Source organism: Aythya ferina (genome assembly GCF_964211825.1).
Source record: "Aythya ferina genome assembly, chromosome: 28".
In the NCBI taxonomy this organism is placed as follows: domain Eukaryota; kingdom Metazoa; phylum Chordata; class Aves; order Anseriformes; family Anatidae; genus Aythya; species Aythya ferina.
Genome location: NC_140325.1, coordinates 1,424,660 through 1,449,469, shown reverse-complemented (window position 1 = coordinate 1,449,469; position 24,810 = coordinate 1,424,660). Strand labels below are relative to the sequence as shown.

General features: G+C 64.0%; 2 protein-coding genes across 9 annotated transcripts; both read left to right on the top strand.

Annotated features, from left to right (window-relative positions):
• Nucleotides 1-610: 610 nt before the first annotated feature.
• On the top strand, nucleotides 611-21,817 carry IKZF4 (IKAROS family zinc finger 4). 8 transcript variants are annotated; one of them, XM_084499934.1, is made up of 8 exons: nucleotides 611-692; nucleotides 5,621-5,675; nucleotides 9,500-9,604; nucleotides 13,230-13,490; nucleotides 13,634-13,801; nucleotides 18,057-18,206; nucleotides 19,030-19,161; nucleotides 19,415-21,817. In XM_084499934.1, the coding sequence occupies exons 2-8, from the start codon at nucleotides 5,636-5,638 to the stop codon at nucleotides 20,140-20,142; spliced, it is 1,584 nt and encodes a 527-aa protein (XP_084356060.1). In that variant the 5' UTR covers nucleotides 611-692; nucleotides 5,621-5,635; the 3' UTR covers nucleotides 20,143-21,817. The 8 variants fall into 8 exon arrangements, with proteins under 8 accessions (XP_084356060.1, XP_084356063.1, XP_084356059.1 ...); XM_084499935.1 differs by lacking the exon at nucleotides 611-692 and adding an exon at nucleotides 9,753-9,879 and having other exon boundaries at nucleotides 5,645-5,675; XM_084499933.1 differs by lacking the exon at nucleotides 611-692 and having other exon boundaries at nucleotides 1,353-5,675.
• Nucleotides 21,818-22,771: 954 nt separating this feature from the next.
• Nucleotides 22,772-24,750, top strand: RPS26 (ribosomal protein S26). Its single transcript, XM_084499929.1, has 4 exons — nucleotides 22,772-22,911; nucleotides 23,653-23,830; nucleotides 24,412-24,542; nucleotides 24,640-24,750. Exons 1-4 carry the CDS (start codon nucleotides 22,909-22,911, stop codon nucleotides 24,673-24,675), a joined length of 348 nt encoding a protein of 115 aa, XP_084356055.1. The 5' UTR covers nucleotides 22,772-22,908; the 3' UTR covers nucleotides 24,676-24,750.
• Nucleotides 24,751-24,810: the final 60 nt, after the last annotated feature.

Genomic DNA, 24,810 nt, shown 5'->3' with positions numbered 1-24,810 from the left:
TCCCCCCATTCCCGGGGGCTCCTTCCCGGTCCCCGTAGCCCCCCCCCCAGCCCCGTGAACCCCCCCCAGGTCCCCATGGCCCCCCCGTTCCCGGTGTCCTCCCCCTTTCCCCGCAGCTCCCGGGTGTTCCCTCAGCGTGCCCACCTCGGGCAGGGCGCGGGGGGGTCCCGGTAGCCCCGCTACCCCCCCCGCTACCCCCCCGCTACCCCCCCCCGGCGCCGCTTCCCCCCCCCCCCCATCCTCACCCATCGATGCTCGCTGCCTCTCGGCGATCGACTCCTCCCCCTGCCCCCCCTCCCCCAATCGATGCTCTCGGCGCTCGGCTGAGCCCCCCCGCTGCCGGCCCCGCTCCGGCCGCCCCCCGCCTCCCCCCCCCCCTTCACTCCACCGCCCCCCCCCCTCACCTCCCCTCTCCCCCCCCCCCTCCCCGGCTGCTCGGCGCTCGGCTGCTCGGCCTGGCTGCGCGCGGGGGCCGGAAGTGGCTCGGGGCCGCCGGGGGGGCCCGGGCCCTCCTCAGGTGAAGCCGCCGCCGATGGAGCCGCCGCCGCCACCGGGCCGCTGAGCCCCCCCCCCCCCCCCCCTTCCCCGTAACCCCCCCCTCCCGTCCTCCCTTCCCCCCCCGTCCCCGCTGCTGCTGCTGAGCCCCCCCCCCGTCGCGCACGGGTCGGGGGGGGCCGCCCCGAGCCCTGCCGGTGAGGAGGGGGGGGGGGAAACGGGGGGGGATGGGGGGGAACCGGGGGGAACCGGGGGGGCACCGGGGGGGTGTGGGGGGGTGGGAGGGAATGGGGAGGGTGGGGGGGGGCTGGGGATGAGGGGGGGGCTCCGGGGGGGTCCCGGCACCGGGGGGGAGTGGGAACCGGGGGGGGGTCCTGGTACCTGGGGGGGGTCCCGGTCCCGGTCCCGGTCGTGAGGCTCAAGGAAACGTGGGGCGGGGGGTTAGGGGGGTTTTGTGGGGGCTTTTTGGGGGGTCGCCCTCCCCCCCCAGCCCTCCGGTGCCGTTTTCCCGGGATGGGGCCGGGGGGGGCCACCCGGGGGTGCAGCCGCCGGTACCGGGGCTCACGGGGGGGGGCTGCGGGCACCGGGGCTGCCTCCTCCTCCTCCTCCTCCTCATCTTCAGCCTCATCCCGGTCCCGGGCCGGGGGGGCCACCCGTGAACAATGAGCAGCCCCCGGCCCGGGGTGGGGGCCACCGGCTGCTGCGGGGGCTTGGGGAGCGCTCCCGGAGTCGGTTGGGGTTGGGGTGGTTTGGGGCTGGGGCTGGGGTCGGGATCTCCCCCTTGTTCCTTTCCCCCCTTTCCCGGTGCAGCTTTTGGGAGCTGCTCACCCCCCCCCCCCCCCCCCCCGAGCCTCGTAGCGGTTTTTTGGAGCGCCGGGCGCGTGGGGAGCGGTTTTGTAACGCGCCGCTTGCAGGCGGGATGGGGCGAGGAGGTGGCACACCGGCACCGGGACGGTGGGACAGTGGGACGCAGCGCTCCGGGCAGCACACCCGTGTGTGGCCCCCCCGGTGCCAGACAGAGCCCCCCCGGCTGCCCCGCGGACCCATCCCGGTCCCTTCGGGCGGTTGTGCCGTGGGGTCTGTCCTTAGTTTGCTTCCTAATTGCCCTGAGCGCTGCTGCTGCTTGTCCCCGACCACGCTCTCGTTGGGGTTGCGGCGCCCTCGTCCTCCTGTACGGCTCCCCCGAGCCCTGGGGTGCTCCCTGGGTGCTCCCCGACTTCGTTCCGTGGCTCGACGCCTCCTGTGTTGTGAGTTCCCGACCCGTCCCGCTTGTACGCATCCTTGTGCTGCATCCATTCTGCTGCCGGGTTTTGTCCCCCTCAGCTGGGCAGCGGGGGCTCACGGAGACCCCAGCCCCGGTGCTTGTTCCCCACTCGCAGCTGTGGGATCAGCTCCCGGGGCAGCGACGTGCGCCCGTGTCCCGCGGGGCCCTGCAGGGCTCCGTGTGCGCCTCGGCTCCCCCGGCCACGGGGCAGGGCCGGCACCGGGCTTCCGAGAGCTGAAAAGGACTCCAGAGACCCCACGAAGGCATCAGGAGGAGATAGGGCACGGGGCACAGCACCACGAGGACGCCTCCCCTCCTGCCCCCGGTGCCGTGTAACCATCGGCGAGCTCCCCTCGTGCTGTTGGGCCATGGAACAGCAACGCTCAGACACGCAGCTCCTGTTTGTGGGGGTCGGCGCCTCCCTCCTGGGGTCTGCAAGAAGATTTCTGCCCGTCGGCCGGAGCAGGTGCTGCAGAAGGAACTTTTTTTCTCCCCCCTTTTGCTGCCAGGGGAGTCGGAGGAAACGCGGCTCGCCCTTTCATCTCTGGCAGGCTCGGCCGGGCTGTTGGTGGCGGTTATTTATTCGCGTTGCGGCGGTGCCTGGAGGGCACGACACGGATTGAGATGCTGAACAAAGAGGTGGGAAAAGCTGGCCCTGGGTTGGCTCTGAATTCAAACTTCGTCGGAGTCGCTGGGCCCCGGGAGCGTGTTTAAGCCCAGCGATTCCTCACCGTGCTGCTCCGCGCTGCTGTTCCCATCAAACCAAATCGTGTCGGTGGCCAGGCACGCTGCGCGTCCCGTCCTGTTGGCCTCAGGAGCACTTCCAGTGCGGGAGGAGCTTCTCCCATGCGGTGAAAATTAGAAAAAAGTAAATAAAAAAGGAGCATCTTTGAGCGGAGATGTGCTTGGTGCAGGCTGCTGGCCCTTGTTCTGATCGTGGATCCGAGGTTTGGATCCTCAGAGGGGTTTTTTCCTCTCCGTCCTGTTTCAGCAGGCGCTGGTCTCACCTAGGGCAGGAATCGCCGCCGTGCTGCTCGGCTCCTGCTCTGATCCCCCCATCGGGGTGCCGGGGGGCAGAGCGGTGTGAGTGGTTTGGTTTTGGGGTCTGTGAAGTTTTCCTTCCCGTCTCTAAAGCATCACCCAGACGTTCCCGGTGCCGGGCGGCGTTGTTTCGTGCCGGTGTAAACGCCCGAGGGGACTCGGGGTCTCGCCAGCCTCGGGAGGCTGCCGGCGGCCGCCCTTCCAGGCAGAGGACCGCGTGAAATCCGTAGGTTTTTTTTTTTTTTCAGCAGTGACACTTCATCTTCCCGAATGATAAATTCCAAAACACGGAAACAATGGGAGCTGCTTTCTAATGGATAAAACACGCCGCAGAGCCCCGCTCCCGGCCGGTTTGCTGCTGGCCGCGGGGCCACCGCTGCCACCAGGGCTCTGCCACCGCCTGGCCGCTGGGCTTTGAAGCCTCTCCAACGACACCAACTTTTCCCTCTTTTATTTTTTTTAAAGTTTTTTTTTGAGCAGCCGGTTCGTTCGGCGCGCTTCTGCTTGCAGCGAAGGTGGAAAAAAAGCCCTCATGTTGGAAAATCGGCCGCCGCTGGTGGAAACAAGGCTTTGGGAGACGAAACGGCGGGGACCTTTACAGGGCTTACTCATCCTGACCCCGAGGGAAGGCTTTGAGGTGCTCGCCCTGCGCCTTCCTCCTCCTCCTCCTCCTCGCCGTGGGTGCCGGGACGTTACCGGGGCTGAGCCCTGGGCCCCTCAACGTGGCTCCGGGCAGGGTTTGCGTTGGCCCCGCTGTTCAGGTGCTGATCCCAGTGCTCGGGGCTTGTCCTGGGTGTTCGGAGGTGGCTCGAGGGAGGAATCGAAGGGTGGCAGCGGGCTCTGCCTGGCTCCCCTGGGGGGCTCCGAGGGTCTCCTGCAGCACCGGGTGCTGGCACGGTGAGCAGAGCCCCGGTGCCTCCACTGCTGTTGGTGTCTTCCCTCTCTGCCAGCACGAAGGGTGTTCGCAAATTGCTTTGTGCGGAGACAGAGGGTGGTTTTATTTTAAACTGGGCTAGTTCTGAGGATTTTATTTCTTTTTTTTTTTTTTTTTTCCTTGAGCGTGGCCACTTGGGGAAAAGTCCCCGTTTCGGCAGGGAGGAGGGCGCCGAGCTGCTCCAGTTCCTGGAGAAGTCTGCGGGCAGCATGGCTTTGTCCCCAGCTTTCCACCCGGGTGGGGTGTGGGGTCCCCCCCGGGCTTCCCAGCCCTCCTGGGGCGCTTTTCCAAGGGGGAAGGCTCCCGGAGCAACGGGCACGGGGCCGTTCGCCGGCCGTAACCTTAATGGGACCGCTCGCGTGGGTAGGGAGCAGGAGTTGCAGAACCTGCTCCTTAACTCGGTTGCGTTCGGCTGATTATCAGCTGATTACTCGGAGGGAAATTAATTTCTCAGACCAACTCCTCGCTGCCCAGGTCCCCAGGGCTGCCCGCTGGCAGGAACAGGGGGCTCAGGGGCGATGCAGCGCGGTCCCCCGCGTCCTGCAAACCTCCGCCGAGGCTCATCCTCAGGGTGGTCGCTGGGCACCAGGTCCTGCTTTTTAATTTAGTGCGTTCTGGCTGCAGAACAGAAGAGAGCAAGGGCTTTGTAAATCAAATTGATTTTTGTTATCACGTTGCCTGCCCTTTGTGCAAAGCAGACGGATCTCTGAGCGTGTGCCTAGCTGCAGAGGAGCAGAATTACGGGGTCGGCAGAGAGAAAACTGCAGGATGCACCTGAAACCACAGCTACCGAGCAGCTCGGGGGGGACATCCCACCTGGAGCAACCTCACCGAGGGGGCGGAAGCAGAGCTCTGAAGCCCTGAGCGGGGCCGGTGCCATGGAGCCGCCACGCTGGGTGCTGCCGGGACGGGCACAGGGCAGCATGGCAAGAGCCTCTTATTCCTAATTAACACAGAACGAGCAGCCAGGCCCGGGGGTTAATTAGCCGAGGCTGTTGTGAGAAGCAGTTGTGGTTAAAATTCGGCTTTTATGGGGCTCCATGCGAGAGGGGCGACCAATTCCTTCCCCCTTGGAGGAGGCTTTGAGCTCCCCGGGAAAGGCTCCGCGCCCTTACCGGCCCTCTGCGGGGCCTGAGGAGTTTGTGCTGCTCCTCTCCTCGCGTCGCCGTTATTCCTCTTTTTTGGGGGATGATTCCTCTCTGCAAATTACCGCGTTTTTTAATTGTTCTCGGCAGCGAACGCTCCGCTTCGGGACGTGTCAGCTGCCAGTTACCGCGAGCGCGAACCGGCGAGGCTCGTGTTCTTAAAACTGCGCCCGTTGTGGTGTTTAAGCAGCCGAGGTAATTGGCGAACACGAGCCGTCTGGATGTATAAAACGTTCATTATCTCCGTGGGGTGCCGAGCAACAAAACACAAGGCAGATTTCCCTTTTATTTTAGCGCAGCCTTCGGAGGGGCTGTGGGTGCCGCTTGGCGGAGCGCCGCGTGCGGCTGTGCAGCCTCGCTGCCCCCAACCTCGCTGCTCTCGGTGACAAAATGAAGCCAAATGCGATCCCCACGTCCAAGGCTTCATCTCCCTCCCGTGGGCACCAGGATGTCCAGTGGATGCTCCCCACGGGCGAGGGAGAAGCGAGTTGTCCGTGCAAACTGCCCCGTGGCTGTTTGTCCATCTGGCCAGGCGCGTGTTGCACGGGTTTGGCTAGGAGCGAGCCCCATCGGGGCTGGTGAGAGGTCGGAGGGGATGGTGGTGACGTCCCGGTGGTGAAGCTTTGCTGGAGGAGCTCGGGGAGAGCGAGGTGGCTGCTGCGAGAGGCCACTCAGTGGGAGGAAGAGCACCCGAGGCACCTCCGGAGGCAAGCCCTGACTCAGCTCTGCTTTCTCTTTCAGCAAAGTACCTTAAGGATGGATATAGAAGACTGTAATGGCCGATCCTACATATCTGGTACGTCTGATCGTGGCATTTGCCACTTCTTTGGGCTTGCTAATGTTTTAAGGCGCTGGGTTTTGCCCTCTGGCTGTAAGCTGGCCTGGTTGCTTTGCCCCAGGCTGTGCTGTGGTGCTGAAGAGCCGTGGCTGGCGCGTGCCGTTGGGTGTCCGGGGTGTGCCAGTGCCCGTGGTGTAACAAACAGCTGACTGCAGAGTCGTGGCTGGCCAGCCCTCGTGCTGAACGTGTGCCTGTCTGTGTGTGTGTGTGTGTGTGTGTCTGCTGTTGGGGCGCTGTCGCTGAGCTGGCACGAGGCTGGAGGTGAGATTCAAGCTGGGCAGGAAGGAAATTTCCAGGGCTGAGGGCGCAATCCTGGGGCCGGGGCATCCGAGGGCTTTGCCCCCACTTCCCACTCCTGTACGGTCTCACTGCGCCCAGCTCAGGAGCGTGCGGGGGTCTTGAGTGTCGCAGGTGGTCTCAGCCGTGCCTTGCCTAGGAAAGCAAAAGCTGCTTTTTGGGGTTTGGGGGGGCTTTTTAGGGTTTGGTGCCCCGGGAGGATTGCTGCTTGCAGCGTGCCATCCCCTCGGTGCACTGGGCTGTGCTGGGACGTGTGGGGTTAGCGTACGGCCCGATGCAGGTCCAGAAGTCGTGCAGCCAGCAGCAGCCCAGCAGCAGCCCACGGGTCCCTGAGAGGCAGGAGGATGCAGGGATGGATCGCTCGGTGAGGATGGAAGTGAGGAGCTGAGGAGCATTATGAGGGAGGGAGAACCCCGGCTGCTCTAATGAGCGGTGGCTGGGCCTTAACAGAACCACACAGGGACCTTGCACAACGCCCAGCTGCATAAATCACCTCGGGTCCTGCCCGTCCCACAGTTCACCCTCACCTTTCTGTGAAGATTTCCCCCGGTCCCCAAAGGATCCACGCTTGGGTTTGGTGCTTGGCTCTCCTCAGAGCTGCTCCTGCTGCCATTCACTGGGTTTTTGGTCTCTGGGATGCCTCCGTTAAGTTAGGAAATGCTTCCCCTGCCGTGCTGGGGGGCTGCCCAGCTCACTTGTCTCTGATCTCCACCGAGCAGAGCCGCGTCCCCCCGGTGCTTGCACGGGGCTCGGATGCGCGCGGGTGAGCTCGGTGCCGTGCCGTTGGCAAAGCTTCAGCTTTGCTTTTCCCTTGGGAGCTTTGTGGGCGAGCTGCCCCCTTCCCTGCGCTCCTGGCAGCCCAGAAAGGAGGCGGCAGGAGAAGCCTTTCTGGACAGAACCTGCGTCCCTTCCCGGGGCTGGAAGTGCTGGGCTTCGAGTTCTGAGCGGCTCGTGGGGCTTGGAGGGGATGGGACCGGTTGCCGGATGGGTGAGAGGTGAGGAGAAGAGCCCCATGGGTTGTCCCCACCAGGGTCAGATCTTTTTTTTTCCCCCAACAGCCCTCGTTCACCTGGCCCAAAAGCAGGGCACCCCTGGGCCCAGCCACATGGGGCTGGGGTGGTCCTGGAGACGATCCGCTGCTCATTAGGGCCAGGGTCAGGGTCTGCTAATGAGCTGCTTTTTCAGTTGCTGAGCTGTGGGGCTGAAGCTACTGGAGGAAACGAACAGCAGAGCTCTCGAAACTTGTTTCTGCGAAATACGTTTAATTAAACGAGCTCTCTTTAAAAAAATAAAAAAATAAAAGTTGACGTTTGTCAAGTAGCGAGGTAACCGAAAGCCCGGAAATTCTTAAAGAAGGTGAAATCGGGTTTGTGTTGTTTTTTTTTTTGTTTTTTCTCCTGGTTTCAGTCCTTTACAGAAAATAACCCCGTTGTGAGAGGGCTCTGGTGGAGGCAGAGGCTTTACACAGAGGGGCAGGAGTGGGGTGGAGGTGGGCGAGAGCCCCCCGTGTGCCGCTGCCCCTCGCCCTCCCGGCACCGCAGCGTGTCCCCGGTGCCTGAGAACGGGGCCGAGCCCTCGAAGCTCCTCGGAGAACCGGGCAGTGGCCGGGCAGCCAGCCCGCCTCACACACCACGTGCAGCCTTCCCCTCCTTCTTGGAGCAAAGGGGACGCGGCCCCGGCGTTTCTGGAGCCTGAGAGGTCGTCAGAGAGGGGAATTGCTGCTGAACGCAGGCACCGCAGTCACACCTCTCCCGCAGGAGCCTCCCCGTGATTGGGGTCCCGGTGCCAAACCCTGGGAGAGCCCCGTCCCCTGCTGTGGGGTCAGCGCCCCCAAAACCTGTGGTTTAATTGCTGCCCATGGGGCAGGATGCAGCCGGTTTTCTGCCACGGGGCGAGGAGGTTCCTGGCCCCACAACACAGCTTTGGCACCGGGGAGGCTGTCAGCAGGATGAGGGGCGTCCTGGTGGGCTCAGCCCCGGTTTTGGGGAGGGCTGAGCGCTGTGATCAGCTCGGTTGTCCCCTGGTGCTGCCCTTCAGGAGCCGCTTTGGGATCTGGAGGAGGGAGCTGGGTGAGAGCCGAGCTCGGAGCAGGGAGCTGCGCATCCCACGAGGCTCAGGGGGAAATCATCATCCCATTTCTGGGCCTGGGGACCCCACCTTGGCACCCCCACCGACACAGGGGGGTCGGAGCCCAAGTGGCAGGAGGCTGCGGAGCCTGGCGTTGGGGGCGGCGCCGCTCTGTGGGCACCGGGGGCCCCTCTGGGTGACATTTGGGGTCCTGAGCCCGAGCGGCGCAGCCCGGCTTCCCGCTCGCCGTGCCGCCTGCCTGTAAAGCCCCGGCCGCGTCCCTGGCTTCCAGGAATCGGCTCTTCCTGGAAGGTGAGCGGCCGCGTCCTCCCTGCCAGGGAGGCGCCGACATGCACGCGCGGCCGCCGCTGTTTCCAAGGAGTTGGCTGCGGAAACGCTCGGGGGCTCTCCGGCAAGGTGGAATAACGCGAGTGGAACGGGAGCAGGGGAAGGATCCCGGCCTAACCCGGCGCTGATTCCGCTCGCTCTCGGCGTACGCAGCGGGGAAGGGGCGCAGGGGTGGGCACGGGGTGCCCGTGGGGGTCTCGAGTCTCTTTTGCAGGTAGGGAGAGAGGGAAGGGGAGCGCCCGAGCCCCCCTGGAGGCGTCTGGTGAGGTGTGCTCGGGGCGCAGCTCCCGATGTGCGGCACCGAGACCCCTCCGAGAGGCTCGGTCCCCAGCTGGAGCAGCTGCTGGGGGATCGGGCTGCAGGATGTGCCCCGTTCCCCTGCGACCAGCGCGGGGCCGTTCTCAGCAGGGCTCCTTGTTCAGCGGTCTCCTAACCTCGTCTCGCCTCCCTTTGGGGTGCTCATGGCTTGGACCGGCCGGCAGCAGCCCCACTCGAAGCCACCACAACCCCGGGAGGAGGGAAAACGTCCCCAAAGGGTGCCCTGGGGTGTGCGAAGGGGCACGGTGGCTGCCTGCCCGCGGGCGTTTGCCCCCGCTGCTCCCCGTGCCCAGCGGGGCTGACGAGCTCCACGGCCCCACAATCACCAGGCGATGGGATGAGCTGGGCTCGGAGCGCACCGAGGGAGCTGCTCCAGACGTGAGCCTTCAGAAATAACATTCCCAGCTGTGCCGCCGGAGACCGTGGAGCTTCTGCACTTTTCATCACGAAGCGCTTTGCCCTCCCCGTTCGTGCAGCGCGGCCGGGGCCACGGGGGGGGTGGGGGGGTGGTGGCAGCTCCTTGCGGGCAGCGTTGCCGCCGTGTTCGCAGCGTGAATGGGCAGGGGCCTGGCTCCAGGCACGCGCCGATGGTTGTGTCTGTGGCTGAGGGGTCCTGAAGGGTCCTCTCCGTCCGTGGCCCCTGCCCGAGGAGTGGGAAGGGGGCTGGGGGAAGAGGGCTCGGTTGGGTGAGGGCAAAGCAGGGCAGCCTCGGGCCTCGCTCACGTCTCTCCCCCTCCTCCCTGTTCCCAAAGGCAGCGGGGATTCCTCTCTGGAGAAGGAATTCAGCTCGGCCATCGTGGGACCCGCGGTGAGCACGCCCAACAGCCAGCACTCCTCCCCGAGCCGCTCGCTCAGTGGTGAGTACGCCGGCCCCGCGGCGAGCAGCCCGTGGTGTCCCCAGGCCTGACATAATTCTGGCTGCCCTCTGGGACGGGTTTCTTCTCCTTCCCCGTCTGCTGACTGAATTCTCTCTCTCTTTTTTTTTTTTTTTTTTTTTTTCTAAAGTGAATGAAACTGGTTTTTAGATTATATTTAAGAGCCGCCCTCAGTAAAATAGGTCTGACTGCAGAGCTGTCCCGGTCTGTCCCTCGTTATTCCTGGCACGCTGGTGGGAAATGGGATGTTCCTGCGGGTGAGTCCAGCAGGGCTGACAGAGACCGAGCCTGGAGAGAGGCTATTTACATCGCAGCCTTCTCAGGGCACCAGTCAAGTTTCCATGAGCCCTGCATGCTGCTAAGTAGTGTTGACGCACGAGGAGAAGGAGCGCTGAGACGAGATAAGTTGGCAAGTCCCGCTTTGAATCGTGCTCTGTGTGCAGGAGCGAGGGCCGGGCGGCTCTACCCGCTGACTCGCTAATGCCTGAAGACTGGCACTGCTTTGATCTCCCCTCTCTCCCAGCTCCTAGCAGATAATTGCGCCTTGCTTTTCCGTAGCAGAGGGGCTCCCCCGGGATTTATCCACGTGCTCTCCCAGCACTCGGTGGCTGGGACGTCTCGGTTCGGTCCCGGCGTTACAGGGTGGCTCGTTCTGAACCAGGATTAAAAAAAAAAACACAGCAAGTTTTCCGAAGGGGTAATGTGAATTACCTCTGTTCCCATTTTTTCCCCTTTTATTGCTTACTATTTATTTTGCATTTGCCCTATAAAAACGCTTCGAAGCCCTGCGAAGAAATTAAATCTCAGATTTTCCGCAGAGAACCGTTGAGAGAGAGATAAGGCAGCCTTTTCGCTCCATCAGAAGCAAAAGGAATCGAGCACGTGGACTGGCTGAAGGGACAATAACGAACCCTTCCCCTTTAACAGCAGGATGCTAGTGATGGTATTGCCTCTGATCTGACTTGACTTCACAGCTGGTTCATCCAGCAAGCATCGTGCCCCAGAGGAGCAAGAATATTATATAACCTGTTCTGCCAGCAGAGACTTCTCTCCAGCGAGACCGGACTCTGCATTGGTTCTGAAAGGAGAATTACAGAACAATAGTTGGCCTCCCTTCTTTGCCCAGGAAAAAAAATAAGTCCCTGGGGGAATGGGGAAAAAAAAAAAAAAAAAAGAAAGAAAGAAAAAGAAAATCAAAGTGCAGCAAACGTCAACTCATCCAGGCAGCTCCTGCCACCGAGAGAGGAGCTTTTCACTTCGTGTTTGTGCACGGAGGCGTCCGTTTGCGCTGGGGCTCCTGGATGCTCCCAGCGGAGCGTGGTGGCACCGGCCAACAAAGAAAGAAAGAAAAAGTTCTGCTTCCCCCAGGAATGCTTCAGCTGCGGAGCCTCCTCCCGGGCTGCAGCCAGCGGTGGCTTTGGCCAGTGGCTCGGCAGCCGGCCTGCGAGCTCCTCTGGTTGCCAAAGCGGGGTGTCCGCATAGCTGCCGTTGCTGAGAGCCTCTCCGGGAAGGCAGCATTGTCTGCGGGCAGCAGGGGAAGGAGGGCAGCGTGTGCCAGAATTCCTGGGCTCCTCACCCTGCAATAAACTCCCCGCGGTCTCGGATGAATCACTTCCATGCTGCTGCTCCTCGCTAATCCCCGCTCACGAAGCCGTACCTAGCTCCGAGGAAGAGCCGGGGCCCCACTGCGCCGGGGGCAGCGCGAAGGGGCCTTTCCCTCACCGAGCGGGCCCCCGGTTGCCCCTGGGGGTGCAGGAGGGCTCCCCGAGACGGAGACAGCAACGGCAACGGTGCTGGCACGCCGGTGATCGCACGGCCTCCCGGTAAGCAACGCCGAGCCCACCGGGAAGGATCATCCCCGCCTCAGCCGGTGCTGGAGTTGGTTCAGGGCCCCCTCCGCTTTTAAAGGTCAAACCCCGCGGCTGGGATCTTACCGAGGGTCTCCTGAACCCCCGTGGGGCTCTGCGGCGTGGAGCCAACCTCCCGTGCGCCCCGAGCCGCGGGTGCAAGCCCTCTGCCTCCCACAAAGAGCTGAACAAGCCCCAGGGGTCGCATCAGCATCGGATCTGGAAGCTTCTGGGATTTCTGTGCGGTTGTGCTCGGGCTGCTTGGTTCTCACGCCTGTCTCCACCAGGCAGCTTGGACGCCGTAATCTCCTTCCCTCCAGGCAGCAGAAGTCTCCTTTGTGTATATAAAGTTCAGCTTCCTCCAGCCCCCACAGTTCTCCTCTTAAGGGATTGGGAAGAGCCTCCTGCTTTAAATGGAAGAAATAAGAATCTGATATTTCAAGGGATTCTGTAAATATTTTGTTTAAGCCTGCGGGCTCAGTGCATTGCCATGTGGGTGACCTGGATTCGGTTTCTCTCCCGCACCGCCGCCAGCCTCCGGCCTGCCGGGACCAGCGCGAGGGGAGCAGGTAGCGGCCGTCCCGGAGCCTCCCGGGGGATTCCCTCCCGCGCTCGGGGAGGGAGGAAACTTCCCGATCCGATCGGTTAAGGGCTCGCTCTCCGAGCAGGCAGCTCCTCGCCGAGGGCACGGCGGCTGAAACGCGGCGTCGGGACGGAGGAGAGGAGCTGTCCTCCCCTCCCTGCGCCCTGCCCGCGCGGAGCCGTCGCCGTCCAGCAGCTGTCCTCTGGGGGCTGGTTTGATTTGTGGCATTCCACCGCGCATCGGAGCGGCCGGGAATGTAGGTCACGGCTGGCGCAGCCACCCCGGTGCCGCAGGAGGAAGGAAAGGTAGCGGCAGGAGGGGCCTTGCTGCGGCACGGCGCCGTCCCCGGGTGCTCCTCAGGCTCCGGCCCGCAGCAAGCAGGCGCTGGACGCGGTTCTCCTGCGCCTCCCAGCACCGTTCCCCTTGGCCTCGCTGCTGCTGCAGGGTCAGAAGCTCCCCGGGGTGGCTGCGTGGGGCCACCTCCAGCCCGTGGCTGTGGGACCTGTCCCCGGGGGCTGACATCGCCCCTGCCCAGTTCCCTGCTTTGTCACCCGAGCGCTCGGGGGCTCCTGGTGGCCAAGGGTTCTGCAGGTGGCTGCGCGCTCGCTTGCCGCTGTCCTCTTTGTGTCTGTGTTCTCCGTGTAAATCCCTGACGGATCCCAGGTCTTTAGGCAGAGATGGGAGCTTGGAACTGGAGGTTTGCTCTAGTGAGAGGGGATTTGCCGGCTCTAGGAGACTCGTGCTGGGCGCTCTCTGCCAGTAAATGTTGAGTCTTTACTGCTTCAGTGTCAAAATCTGGTGTCTTCTGCTTCCTCTGAAGTACTCGAACAGCACAAGTGCTTTTTCTTTCACCCTCTGTCTTTGAATACAGGGAACAAAATGTTGTTTTTTTTTTTTTTCTTTGGTTGGTTGCCTTACAGGGCAGGATGCAAAGCAGCAGTCCTTGGGGTGTGCAAACAAGTTGTCCAGCCCATAACCTCTCGTGATCTGTGCTCGATGTCTGTTCTTAAGTAGCCAACAGGACAAGAAGATGCGCGTTTGCCACAAACAAGGCACTTAGCGCATCAGCAGCATTTATTTTAGGAGTGAGCCTTGCCTAAGCCGTGCTCCCAGCCTCTTAAACTCCGGTTTTCTCCCCTGCCCTGACCGCGCTTTGTCCTTTTCTGCCTGCCCGCAGCAAACTCGATCAAGGTGGAGATGTACAGCGATGAGGAAGCCAGCCGGCTGCTGTCACAGGACGAGCGGATGCTGGAGAAGGAGGACAGCGTGATCGTGGAGGACTCGCTCTCGGAGCCCCTGGGCTACTGCGACGGGACGGGCCAGGAGCCGCACTCCCCGGGCGGCATCCGGCTGCCCAACGGCAAGCTGAAATGCGACATCTGCGGCATGGTGTGCATCGGCCCCAACGTGCTGATGGTGCACAAGCGCAGCCACACCGGTGAGCGGCGGCCCCGAGGCCGGCTGAGCGGGCAGGGACGGGCTCGAGGGGGGCTGCGGGTTCCTGAAACCGGGTGCCGAGCGCCCGTGGGCCACGGCAAAAGGTTTTGGAGCAGGGTTTCAGGCGCTCCTCCCGTCCCGCAGGTGAGCGGCCGTTCCACTGCAACCAGTGCGGAGCCTCCTTCACCCAGAAGGGAAACCTCCTGCGCCACATCAAGCTGCACTCCGGCGAGAAGCCCTTCAAATGTCCCTTCTGCAACTACGCCTGCCGCCGGCGGGACGCGCTCACCGGCCACCTGCGGACGCACTCCGGTGGGTGGCCGTGGATGGGAAGGGGAGGAAGAGGAGGAGGAGGAGGAGGAGGGAGGGGAGGAACACGCGGAGAGGGAGCAAAGCCAGGGGGCTGAGCCCAGCTCCTGACAGCCTGCGGGTTCCCGCGGCGTGGCCGAGGGCAGTGCCTGGGCCTTGGGGAGGTGGCTGGGGGCTGTGCTGGCTGTTGGGGGTGCCTGGGAGGCTTCGTGCTGCTGCCTGCCAGCAGTTCCTGGGGGTTATTGCATCTCTTTCTTGTAAAGATAAATGTTTAATAGATTTTATTGAGTCAAGATAGGTCCCACCCTTGGGTGTGCCCTGCCCCAGCGAAAACGAGCACCGAGGGGTTTTGTTTGTGCTGTTTTGACATTGTCCTTTAGAAATGTGACATTTGAGATGTGGTTTTCACCCTCGGGTTCCGTGATGTAACAGCTGGCTGGGGCCGCGGGTGGGAGTGAGGCGCGCCAGCGGCCCCCCTGCCTCGCCATCGCTTGCCCTTGATTTGCGCGCCCGCGCGCTTCTGCGGTGCTGCCGGGGCTTTTCGAGGTGCTGCCGGTGGCTTTGAACACCTGCGGCTCCCTCCTCGCATGGAAATGAGTGTCTCGTGCCCTTTCTTTAAGGGAAAACCGGCTGCTCCGATGAGCCCCTGCTCATTGCAGCTTGCTCGGAGCCCCGCAGCCCGCTCCCCCCTTGCAGCCCCCATTTTTTTTAGGGTTCTGCCCCGTGCCCCTTTCTGCAGGATGCGATGCTGCGGGTTTTAGCTCCTATCTGAATCTTCCCACTTCACAGCTTCTCTGGGGATTTATTTCCCCGCCCCTACACATCCAGGACCCTCCTGGAGGTGCAGGAGGGAAATTGGAGCAGTTTTGTCCCCGGAGCGTGGTGCCAGGGCTGGGAACGGGGCTGTTTGCTCTCACCTGGCGCCTGCGTGGGAGGAGGCTCGGGGCTTTTGCGGGAGCTTTCCGCCCGCTCTCTGTCGTCTCTGGACATCCCCTCTGCAAAGGGAAAAATCTGCTGCTGGGTGCAGGACCCTTTTGGTCCCGTGCCCAGTCCTGCAGCCCGCGCAGAACGCAGGTGGCGTTTCGATACCAAGGTGATGGGAAGAGTCTGTTCCTTCCTGGGGAAGGGCTGAGGTTAACGGCCTGGGGCTTTGCCAGTTTATGGGGACAAAAAGGCAGGGAAATCCTTTCCCTGGAATCCTTCCTTATCTTTAAGGGGAAAAAAAAAAAAAAAAGAAAGGCTCTGGTTGTTGGAGGCAAAAACCCTGCTGTCATCAACTCCGGAGAGCAAAGAGCGCCTGCGTCTCCTCCTGCCCTGCTCGGAGGCTGAGGAAAGCCAGACCCCGGTGACAGATCCCCACCACGCACGGGATGGATGAGCCCGGGGCAGTCAGCTCCATCCCTCCTCCTCCTCAGGCAGCGCCGCGTGCTCCTGGGAGGAGCTGCCGGGCTTTGGGCATCGCCCGACGGGCTCTGCGGGGGTTTGGGGCAGGGGAGGGCGCTGGGAATCGCCCCCTCCGCTGGACGGGCTCCAGCTCTGGAGCTGGAAGGCTCCTGGTTTCTGGAGGGGTCCCGCTAGGAAGGGGGTCATTTTTTGGTGCATTTAAACACTCCCCGTCCAAGGGCAGCGAGCTTGGGCTGTGGGTTCGGGGACTGAGCCCTGCTGGGGCTGAGGTCTTGCAGGGAGGATACGTGGGGCCGGCGAGACCGCGCTCGGAGCCCTGCCATGAGCTTGAGGGGCTTTCTGCCAGCTGACGAACATGCCTCCACGGACCCTGAGCCTGGCCTGGCACCAAGATTCGAGGCCGTTCCTGGGCCCCGTGGGATGAAATCCCCCCCCCCAGGCTGTGCTTGCCCCCTGCCTACGGCCTCGCAGGGCGCCCAGGGCTGGGCGCTCAGCGCCCCTGGTGCAGGCTCGGGGCTGCCCCAGCCTCTCCCCACTGCCAGGCACGGCAAGGGTGCCTGCGAGTCCTCGAGCCGAGAGAGACAGAAATGGGACAAGCCCTCGCAACATATCAACCAGCAATTAGTCTTTACTGGAGCTAATTATCGAGAAAACCTTCGCTTCATGTGGATTTCACAGGCAGAAGTCGAGCGGTTCCCCTGCCCGGGTGGAAGGCGGCGGGGCCGGCTCTCCCCTCCCTCTCCCCTCACCGAGGCGTCTGCGTCTCCTGCCGTCCCCACGGGGGACACGGCGGCTTTCATCTCGGAAGATGTGCCGTCCAAAAAAAGTGAGGTATTAAAATCCAGATCAAACGCACCGCGTGGCTCCGAAATAGATCAGAGGCTGCGGCCCCCCTGGGACGGCTGAGCCGAGCCGCTTGTCCCCGGGGACCCCTCTGCCTTTCAGCCCTCTCTGCAGCCCCCGAGCGAGCGATCCTGGGGCTCGCCGTGTGCTGCGGGCAGGAGTGTGGGGCTGCCAGGAGGGCGTTGTGAGCACGGGGTCGGGTGGTTTTGTTGGGGAGTAACGAGACCGAGACGTTTATTGAACCCTGACCGGTGAAACTGAGGTGGTTAATGAGAGAGGATGGAATCTGGGGCCGAGGCTCCAGCATCTGGGGCGTGGGGTTTGAGGAATCATCTCCTAGCGCAGGTTTGGGTGTTCTGCTTGGAGCCTAGCGGTGTCCTTGCCTCCCTTGGGACTGGAGTAAACCAATACTGGGTGGCTCTGTGACACACGGGGAGGGCCGGCAGGGGAGGTTTGTGCTTGCCAGCGGTTCCTCTGAGCCGATTTCCAACCTGGAGCTTCTGAGGGGAAACGTGCGACAGCTCCAGGACCTGCTGCGGCTCGGCCGGGCGGGCGGCACCACAACTCCCTCTGCAAATCCGGGTGCCGGAGCTGGGGCAACCGAGCGCTCCCCAGCAGCCCCAGAAGGTGCTTTTCAGAGGCAGTTAAAGGTTAAACCGCAAGCTGCAAAAAGGGCAAAAACAACCCTTAAAGCTGACGGGAACAGAAAGAGCCCGGTCTGGGCGGGCAGCGCGGCTGGGGCACGGGGGCTGGAGGGCTCCGAGGTGGCCGTCACCGCGCTGCTGCTCGCCCCTGACAGCGGCTCCCGTCCCGTGGTGGGGAGGAAGAGTTTGGCATTGCTCCTGGCACCACGGGGGGCTCATCCTTGCCCCTTCCCCCAGCCACACACTTGAGGATGCCTCCCCTCTCCGCGTAGGTGCTGCCCTAACACGCTCGATTCACAATCACCCGGCGAGCGGCACAAAACCCCGGTGTCAGCATCTGCGTTTCCCCGTCCCCATGCAGACGGTGACCCCGAGTCGTGCTGGGAACGCGGGCGGCTTCCAGAGCTGCTGCTGCCCCCCCCTTGGGAGGTGCCGTGGTTTGTGGCTGCGAGCGGCCCAACGCTGAAGGTGCTCAGCCCTCCGCGGAGCAGCGCCGGGCCCGCAGCACGTCGCGGCTGCTCTCCTTTGTCTGGCAGCCAGCGGGGCTGCCCGCCGACCTTGGGTGGCGGCGGCGATTTGCAGGCAGAAGTGAGAAAATGGGGAGAGACGAGAATGAAAATGCGTCTGACAGGCGGCTTCTCACGGCTCTGCGCGGCGGCCAGGCGCTGGCCGAGCGCTCAGCGGCGGATGGAGGGCGAAGAAATGCTCGGAGGCGGTCAGGAGGCCGGGGGGGTTTCCAGCTGCCCTCCCGAAACGCCGCCTTTGCCGTCGGGGTTTTACCCGGCGCTGCGCAACGTGGACGGGCAGCTGCCAGAAACCCGCGGCCCTGATGTCTGCGGGAGCAGAGCGCAGATAAAAGGCAGGTCAGAGGTGGCTGGCTGCAGCCGAGCGGCGCGGGTCTGATTTATTGTCACAGCCTCCATCCGTCAGGAGCCGTGCATCTTCCCCTGCTCTCTGGCAGGGAGCGTTGGAGGAGGAGGCAGGTCGTCTGCCCGGCTCGGCCCCTCCGTTTTGGAGTGACCAGGAGGAAAGCTGGGCTCGCTGCCGGGAGGTGGGGGTCTCCTTCCTGGCTCTGGAAATGGTTTTGAGCGTGCCGGAGAGCCGGAGGCACCCGGGCCCACGCTCTGCTGATGGTTTCGACAAAAATGCTTGCGCTCGAGGTGCCAGAGCAGGGCGGGTTTGGTGCTGGTGCCTTTCTGCACGGCACAGCTAGATGGGGCGCTGCGCCACCAGCTGCCCTGCCTGCAGCTTCCCTCACCTCCGGACTCCCTTCCAGCCCTTCCCGGGCTCTGGGGTGAGGTGGCTGAGGCGGCTCGGCGGCGATTTCTCCGTTCTCATGGCCAGGCTCTCGCTTTCGTGTTTTGCAGTCTCCTCCCCCACAGTCGGCAAGCCCTACAAGTGCAACTACTGCGGCCGCAGCTACAAGCAGCAGAGCACGCTGGAGGAGCACAAGGAGCGGTGCCACAACTACCTGCAGAGTCTGAACACTGAACCGCAGTCGCTGGCCAGCCAGCAAGGTCGGTACCGCGGCGTCTGGCAGCCCCGGTGGGCGCTGGGGGTGGGAGACCACGGGGTGGGCTCACCCCCAGCACCGTGTCTGCCCGCTGGGGCTCTGCTTCGGGCTCATCCTTCCCAGCAGAAAAGGGGGAGGCGGAGAGCCCAGAGCCCTGGGGCCGTGCCCCCGTGGTCGTGGGATGAAAGGCGCTATGCGTGCGTTGGTCGGAACAAGTGCAGAGAGTCACCTCCCTTCTCCGTCCCCGTGCTGGCAGCCAGGCAGGGCCAAACCCCCTGAGCAGACACGCTCCTGTCCCGCGATTCTAGTGCGAGGACTCCCCAAATGTTTTCCCTAAATAACAAAGCACAATTACACCGCTGTGATGTAGGGAATTTACCCTCGCGGGCAGGCTCCGTGCGGCTTGGAAGCGCGTTCCTGCTCCTCCACGGAGCCCGGTGATGGCTTCCTGCGCGTGCTGCGCTGGCGCAGGACCAAACCCGGTGCATTTCTGGCTCCTCGCCCTGCTGGAGCCAGACCTGATCCCGCCAGAGCCGCCGGGACTGGGGCGAGGTGTGTCGGGTAGGGCCGCGCAGAGGCGCAAAGCAGATGAGCTGGAACTGACGGCACGGGAAGGGAAAAGCCGCCTTCGCCAGCGGCAAAACGGGGCCGGTCCCTCCAGGACGGCTTGGAGAGGCAGCAGCAGAGGCGGCGAGGGTGCTTCAGCCCCTTGCATCGGCTCCTCTCGCCCTGGCGCAGCCTCGAGCCTCCGGCCGGGGCCGCAGGGTGCCCGTCCCCCTCGCCCCGTCCCCGCTTGCTGGCTGACCGGGTTCCCCTTGTCTTGCCAGGTGACGAGATGCGAGACCTGGAGATAGTGCCGGACTCCCTGCTTCACCCCTCGTCCGATCGGCCGACGTTTATTGACCGGCTGGCGAACAGCCTCACCAAACGGAAACGATCGACACCTCAGAAATTCGTGGGTAAGGGGCTGCCCCCTTGCTTCCCGGGCAGACAGGAGAGGAGGGCGAGGAGCAGCAGCCCCCCTGGCTGCTGGGGCCCCCACGGGCTCAGACTCTGCACTTGGGCACGCCGCTGCCGCTCGCATAGCGCCTTTCATCCCCACGGGGCTGTCCCTGGGCTGGGAGGGACGGGATGGGACCGGGACCGGGACCAGGACCGGGAGGGGGTCCCCGAGGCCGCCCCACCCGCTCTGACGCCGTCTCCTTCCTGCAGGGGAGAAGCAGATGCGATTCGCCCTCTCCGACCTCCCCTTCGACGTGAACGCCGGCTTCGAGAAGGACGTGGAGATGGTCTCGGCCCACCACCCCCTGGACCCCTCCTACGGCAGCTCCCTGTCCCTGATGGGAGGCGAGCACCTGCGCCCGCTCCGCCTGCCCCCCACAAACTGCATCTCGGAGGTCACCCCCGTCATCAGCTCCGTCTACACCCAGGTCCAACCCCTCCCGGGCCGCCTGGAGATGCCGGGGAGCCGGGAAGCCGCCGAGGGGCACGAGGACGTGGCGGACGGGGTGCAGGTGGTGTACCGGGGCCGGGAACCGGGCGTCGTTTCGCCCAGCAACGGCTGCCAGGACTCGACGGACACGGAGAGCAACCACGAGGAGCGGACGTCGCAGCTGCCGGCGGGGAACTGCGCCAGCAGCCGCCAGAGCCCAGCCTACGCCAAAGAGGACCCCAAGGTGCCGGAGGGGCCCCCGGCCGCCCGCTCCACGCCCAGCTCAGCCAAAGACGCCCTGCGCGTGGTCAACGAGGACGGGGAGCAGATCAGGGCCTTCAAGTGCGAGCACTGCCGCATCCTCTTCCTCGACCACGTCATGTTCACCATCCACATGGGCTGCCACGGCTTCAGAGACCCTTTCGAATGCAACATCTGTGGCTACCACAGCCAGGACCGGTACGAGTTCTCCTCCCACATAGTGCGGGGCGAGCATAAAGTCGGCTAAACCCCCCCCAATCCCAAACCCCGAGCCCCCCACCCCCAGCCCGACCCCACTCCTCCTCTGTCTCTAGCTCAGCCCCTCCACCCTTAGGGCATGGAACTGTTGGTTTTTCTTTTATACTCCTTTGCACTGACTTTGGCTACAAAAATATTTAAAAAAAAAATAATCAATAACTAAAAAAAAAAAAAAAAAAAAAAAACCAACCCCGGAGAGGGGGAGCTCTTAACAATTTGCCTTTTTATAAATGGAGTTATTTAAATATTAACGGACTTTTTTGTGCTTTCCCCTCCCTCCACCTCCCTCCGTTATTTATTGAGCTGCTTAGTTTCTCTTTTTATAACTTTTTCCACCCCCAAAAAGTCTCGCTTGAATTTCTGAGACTGGTCCCACCCCCCCACCCCCCCCTCAACACCCCATCCCGGCCCCGTGGCCGGACCCAACCTCACACTAGGTGCTAAAACCCCCCCCGGGCTGCCCCGCTCCGGCCGCTCCTGCCCTGGGGGTGCCGGGGGGGGGCTCATCATGGGTTTAACACCGGGGCGGGGGCAAAACCAGGACCCCCTCCTCCCGGCGGGAGCTTTTTCGGCCCCCCACCCCGAGCCCAGCCCCGTCCCGGGGGGCTCGGGGTCACTCCGAGAAATGAAGGAAAACCAGAGCCCGGTGGGGCCGGGGCGAAGGCTCCGCTCTCCCTGCGGTTCCCTCCTCTTCCTCGCTGCCCCGGCGTCCCAGCTCGAGGGGCCCTGGGGGGGGGGGAGCTGCGTTTTTGGGGGCGATAACCAAAAACGGCGAGCAGGGGGGGCGCCGAGGCCCCCCCAGGCACCGAGGTCGCTCAGCAGCAGCTCGCCAGACTGCTCTCCTGAGGTCGAAACCAAAGGCTGTTCTTTTTTCTACGAAAACAAACAAAACCACCTCACGAGTCGGCAACACCTGTTGCCCCGATTTGTTCTTTTTTTTTTTTCTTATTTTTTTTCTCATTTTTTCTTTTTTCCTTCTCTTTTCTTGCTTTTCCGTCGGTGGTGTTCGTGTCCGGGACGGCGGCACCACGGGGACAGCTCCGCGGAGCCCCCCCGGGACGAAGCTTCCCCAGCTTCGGGGCTTCAGGGGGCAGCCGCCTTTGGGGGGCTTCGGGGGGCTCAGGAGGGGCACTCGGTGCCGTCACCCCCTCCCCGCCGTGCCCCCCGTCCCCAAAAGGGGCTTCAGAAGCAGAGCCAGGAGCTCGGCCGCCCCCGAGCTCGGCCTTTTTCTTTCCGTCTCTTTTTCTTTTACCCGTAAGAGAGTCTAAGACAAATGTAGGAATTTTTGTAAACCTCCAGGTCGCTTTACTCCTGTAAATATCTATATTTTTTAATCAGATGTATGAAGAACAAAACGATGATGTGCAATACCCCGCCCCTCCCGGCTACGGCCGCTCCTTCCTTTCCCGACGAGTTTTCAGTTTGTAGAGCGTTCATGATGGATTTGCTGTCGTCTCGGTTTCCCCCTTTTTTGTGAGGTTAGACTCGCTTTTGGACAAAAAAAACACCTCCCCCCCCACCCCCACCCCCCCGAGCTCTTACCGCAGCAGCTTTTTGTATCTGTAAGATATTGTAAGTACCTATTTGTGTAATGGAGATCTACTACTGTAAGTTTTGTACTGTACTGGCTGAAGGTCTGTTATAAATAAACCGGAGTAATTTAACGCCCCCCCCCCCAGACACATCGCTCCTGGGGGGCTGGGGTTGGGGCTGGGGGGGTGCTGGGGCTGGGGGGCAGGACCAGGGGGTCCCTCTGGGGTCCCTCAGGGGGCTGTGGGGGGAGCACAGGACCCTTGGGGCTTCCCCCCCCCAACAAAGGGGGGCTTGGGGGTGGCTCCCCCCAGGCTGGGGGCTTTTAGGGGGGTGGGGCCCCCCCAGGCTGGGAGCCCCCCCAGGCTGGGGGCTTTTAGGGGGGTGGGGGACCCCCAGGCTGGGGGCTTTTAGGGGGTCGAGGGACCCCCAGGTTTGGGGGTTGGGGGGCTCAGTGCAGGGGGCTGTGGGGGGCGCAGGGCTCCACGGGGGGGGAGAGCCCCGAGGGTCCTGTGCCCCCCCCCAGCAGGAATGGGGGCTTAGGGGGGTGGGGGGCTCCCTGGGGTGGGGTTTGGGGGTCTCGGTGCAGGGGGCTGGGGATTGAGGGGTCCCTGGGGAGGGGGGTGCAGGACCCTTGGGGTTCCCCCCCCGAATTGGGGCTCAGGGGGGTGAACTTGGGGTCGGGGGGCTCCCAGGTTTGGGGGGGGGCTCAGGGACGTGGGAACCCCCAGGTTTTGGGGGGTTGGGGGGGGACTCGGGGCTCTCCCTGCCCATCTGGGGGGGGGGTTGGGGGCTCCTGGGCCCCCCCCGAGGGCTGGGGTAGGCGCAGGTCACGTGACCCCCCCCCCGGAACCTCCCCCCCTCCTTCCGCATCCCCAGGACTACATTTCCCAGCGTGCCCCGCGCCGCGACCGCGCTCTCACCACGCGGCGCGCGCGGAGTCTCACCACCCCCCACGCACCGCGCGAACCCTTCCGCCGCGCCCAGAACAAAAAGTAGTCCCGGCCCCTCCCCCGCCTCCCCGCCGCACCGGAACCTCGGAACCCCCCAGAACACCCCGGAACACCCCAGACCCTGCCGACAGGGCCGAGCCGAGGGGCAGAGAGGGGCTCGGAGGGGCCGGGCCGGGCGCGGGGCCGCGGCGGGGCCGCTTCCGGGCGGAGGGATCCGTATATAAGGGCGGCGGCGCGGCGGCCGGGCCCTCTTTCGCCGCCCCGGCAGCGAGATGGTGAGGGCGGCGCGGCCGGGGGGGGCTGGGGGGCTCCGGGGGGGCTCTGAGGGCACCGGGGGGGGCATCGGGAGGGGCAGGGGGCGGCATCGGGAGGGGCAGGGGGCGGCCGGGGGGCGGGGAGGGCCTGGGGGGTCCGGGGGGAGCCGGAGCGGACCGAGGGGGGGGGCCCTGAGGGCCGCGTGTGGGGCACAGGAGGCCGCGGGGGGGCTGGGGAGGGGTCCTGGGGGGTAAGGGGGGAGGTGGGGGGGGCGGGGGGGGGTCGTGGGGTGATGGGGGGTAACAGGGGGGTTGTGGGGGCTCCATAGGGCGAGGGGTGCAGCGGGGGGCCGGGGGCGTTTGGGGGTGGGGGGGGTCCATGAGGGGCGGGGGGGATCTGGGGCAGGGGTCGATGAGGGGGGGGGATTCCTATGGGGGAGGAGGGGTTATGGGGTGGGGGGGATGTGGGGGGGTGGTCTTATGGGGCAGGAGGGGATGGGGGGCTTCCTGTGGGGCTGGGGGGGTCACTATGGGGTGGGGGGGGGCCCTGTGGGGTAGGTAGGGTTCTGGGATTGGGGGGCTCCCGGTGGGGTGGGGGGGGGCCGTATGGGTTAGGGGGGATGTGGGGTTGGGGGTCCCTGTGGGGCTGGGGGGAATATGGGGTTGGGGGGCAGAACGGGGCTGTGGGGGCACCGCTGGGGTGCGGGGGGGGACTCAGGGGGTCGCAGGCTCCGGGCTTCATCCCCTGCCCTGCCCTCGCAGACCAAGAAGAGGAGGAACAACGGCCGGGCCAAGAAGGGCCGCGGCCATGTCCAGCCCATCCGGTGCACCAACTGCGCCCGCTGCGTCCCCAAGGACAAGGCCATCAAGAAGTTTGTCATCAGGAACATCGTCGAGGCCGCGGCGGTCAGGGACATCTCGGAGGCCAGCGTCTTCGACTGTAAGGGCAGCGGGGCGGGCGCTGGGGGGTGTCCCTGTGACATGGTTCCTCCCGCCCAGTAACGGGCCCGACCCCAGTCCCAGCGGGCGGCTGCGGTGCCAGCAGCCGGGCACTGTCAGCACCTGCAGGTTCTGTGTCCCCCCCTCATCACAGCCCCACAACTGCCTCTCGTCTTCTGCACAGGGATGGGATGCGGTCATAAAATAGAACAGAATGGCCTGGGTTGGAGAGAACCTCAAAACTCACCCAGCTCCAGCCCCCTGCCACAGGCAGCGATGCCACCCGCTAGGTCAGGGTGCTCAGGACCTCATCCAGCCTGGTCCTGAGCACCTCCGGGGTTGGGGCATCCCCAGCCTCTCTGGGCAGCCTGTTCCAGCGCCCCACTGCCCTCTGAGGGAAGAATTTCCTCCTATCCTCTGATCTAAATCTCCCCTCTTTTGGTTTAAAACCATTCCCCCTTGCCCTGTCAACGTCCAGCTGAGCACAGAGTCGCCCCCCAGCTTTTTATAAGTCCCTCGGCCCCCCTTGGGCATTTTCTGGGGGGATCAGAGCTGGGGTTGACCCCCTCTGTCCCCCCCCAGCCTACGTCCTGCCCAAGCTGTACGTGAAGCTGCATTACTGCGTCAGCTGCGCCATCCACAGCAAGGTGGTGAGGAACCGCTCGCGGGAGGCGCGCAAGGACCGGACCCCCCCGCCCCGCTTCAGGCCGGCGGTACGTATCGGGGGGCGTCGGGAGGGTGGCCCCAAACGGGGGGGGGTTTGGGGAATGCCCCCCCTGCATCTCGCTGACGCTCCCTTTTCTCTTGCAGGGCGCAGCCCCGCGACCTCCCCCCAAGCCCATGTAAGGAGAATGCAGCTGGAAACGTCCCCAGGCTGAAAATGTCCCCGAGTGCAGCCTGAATAAAGGACTTGGCTCCAAACCTGGCTCTGTGCCTGTCGGGCTGGGGGGGTGGGGGGGGGCCGCGAGTCTCTATGGGGTC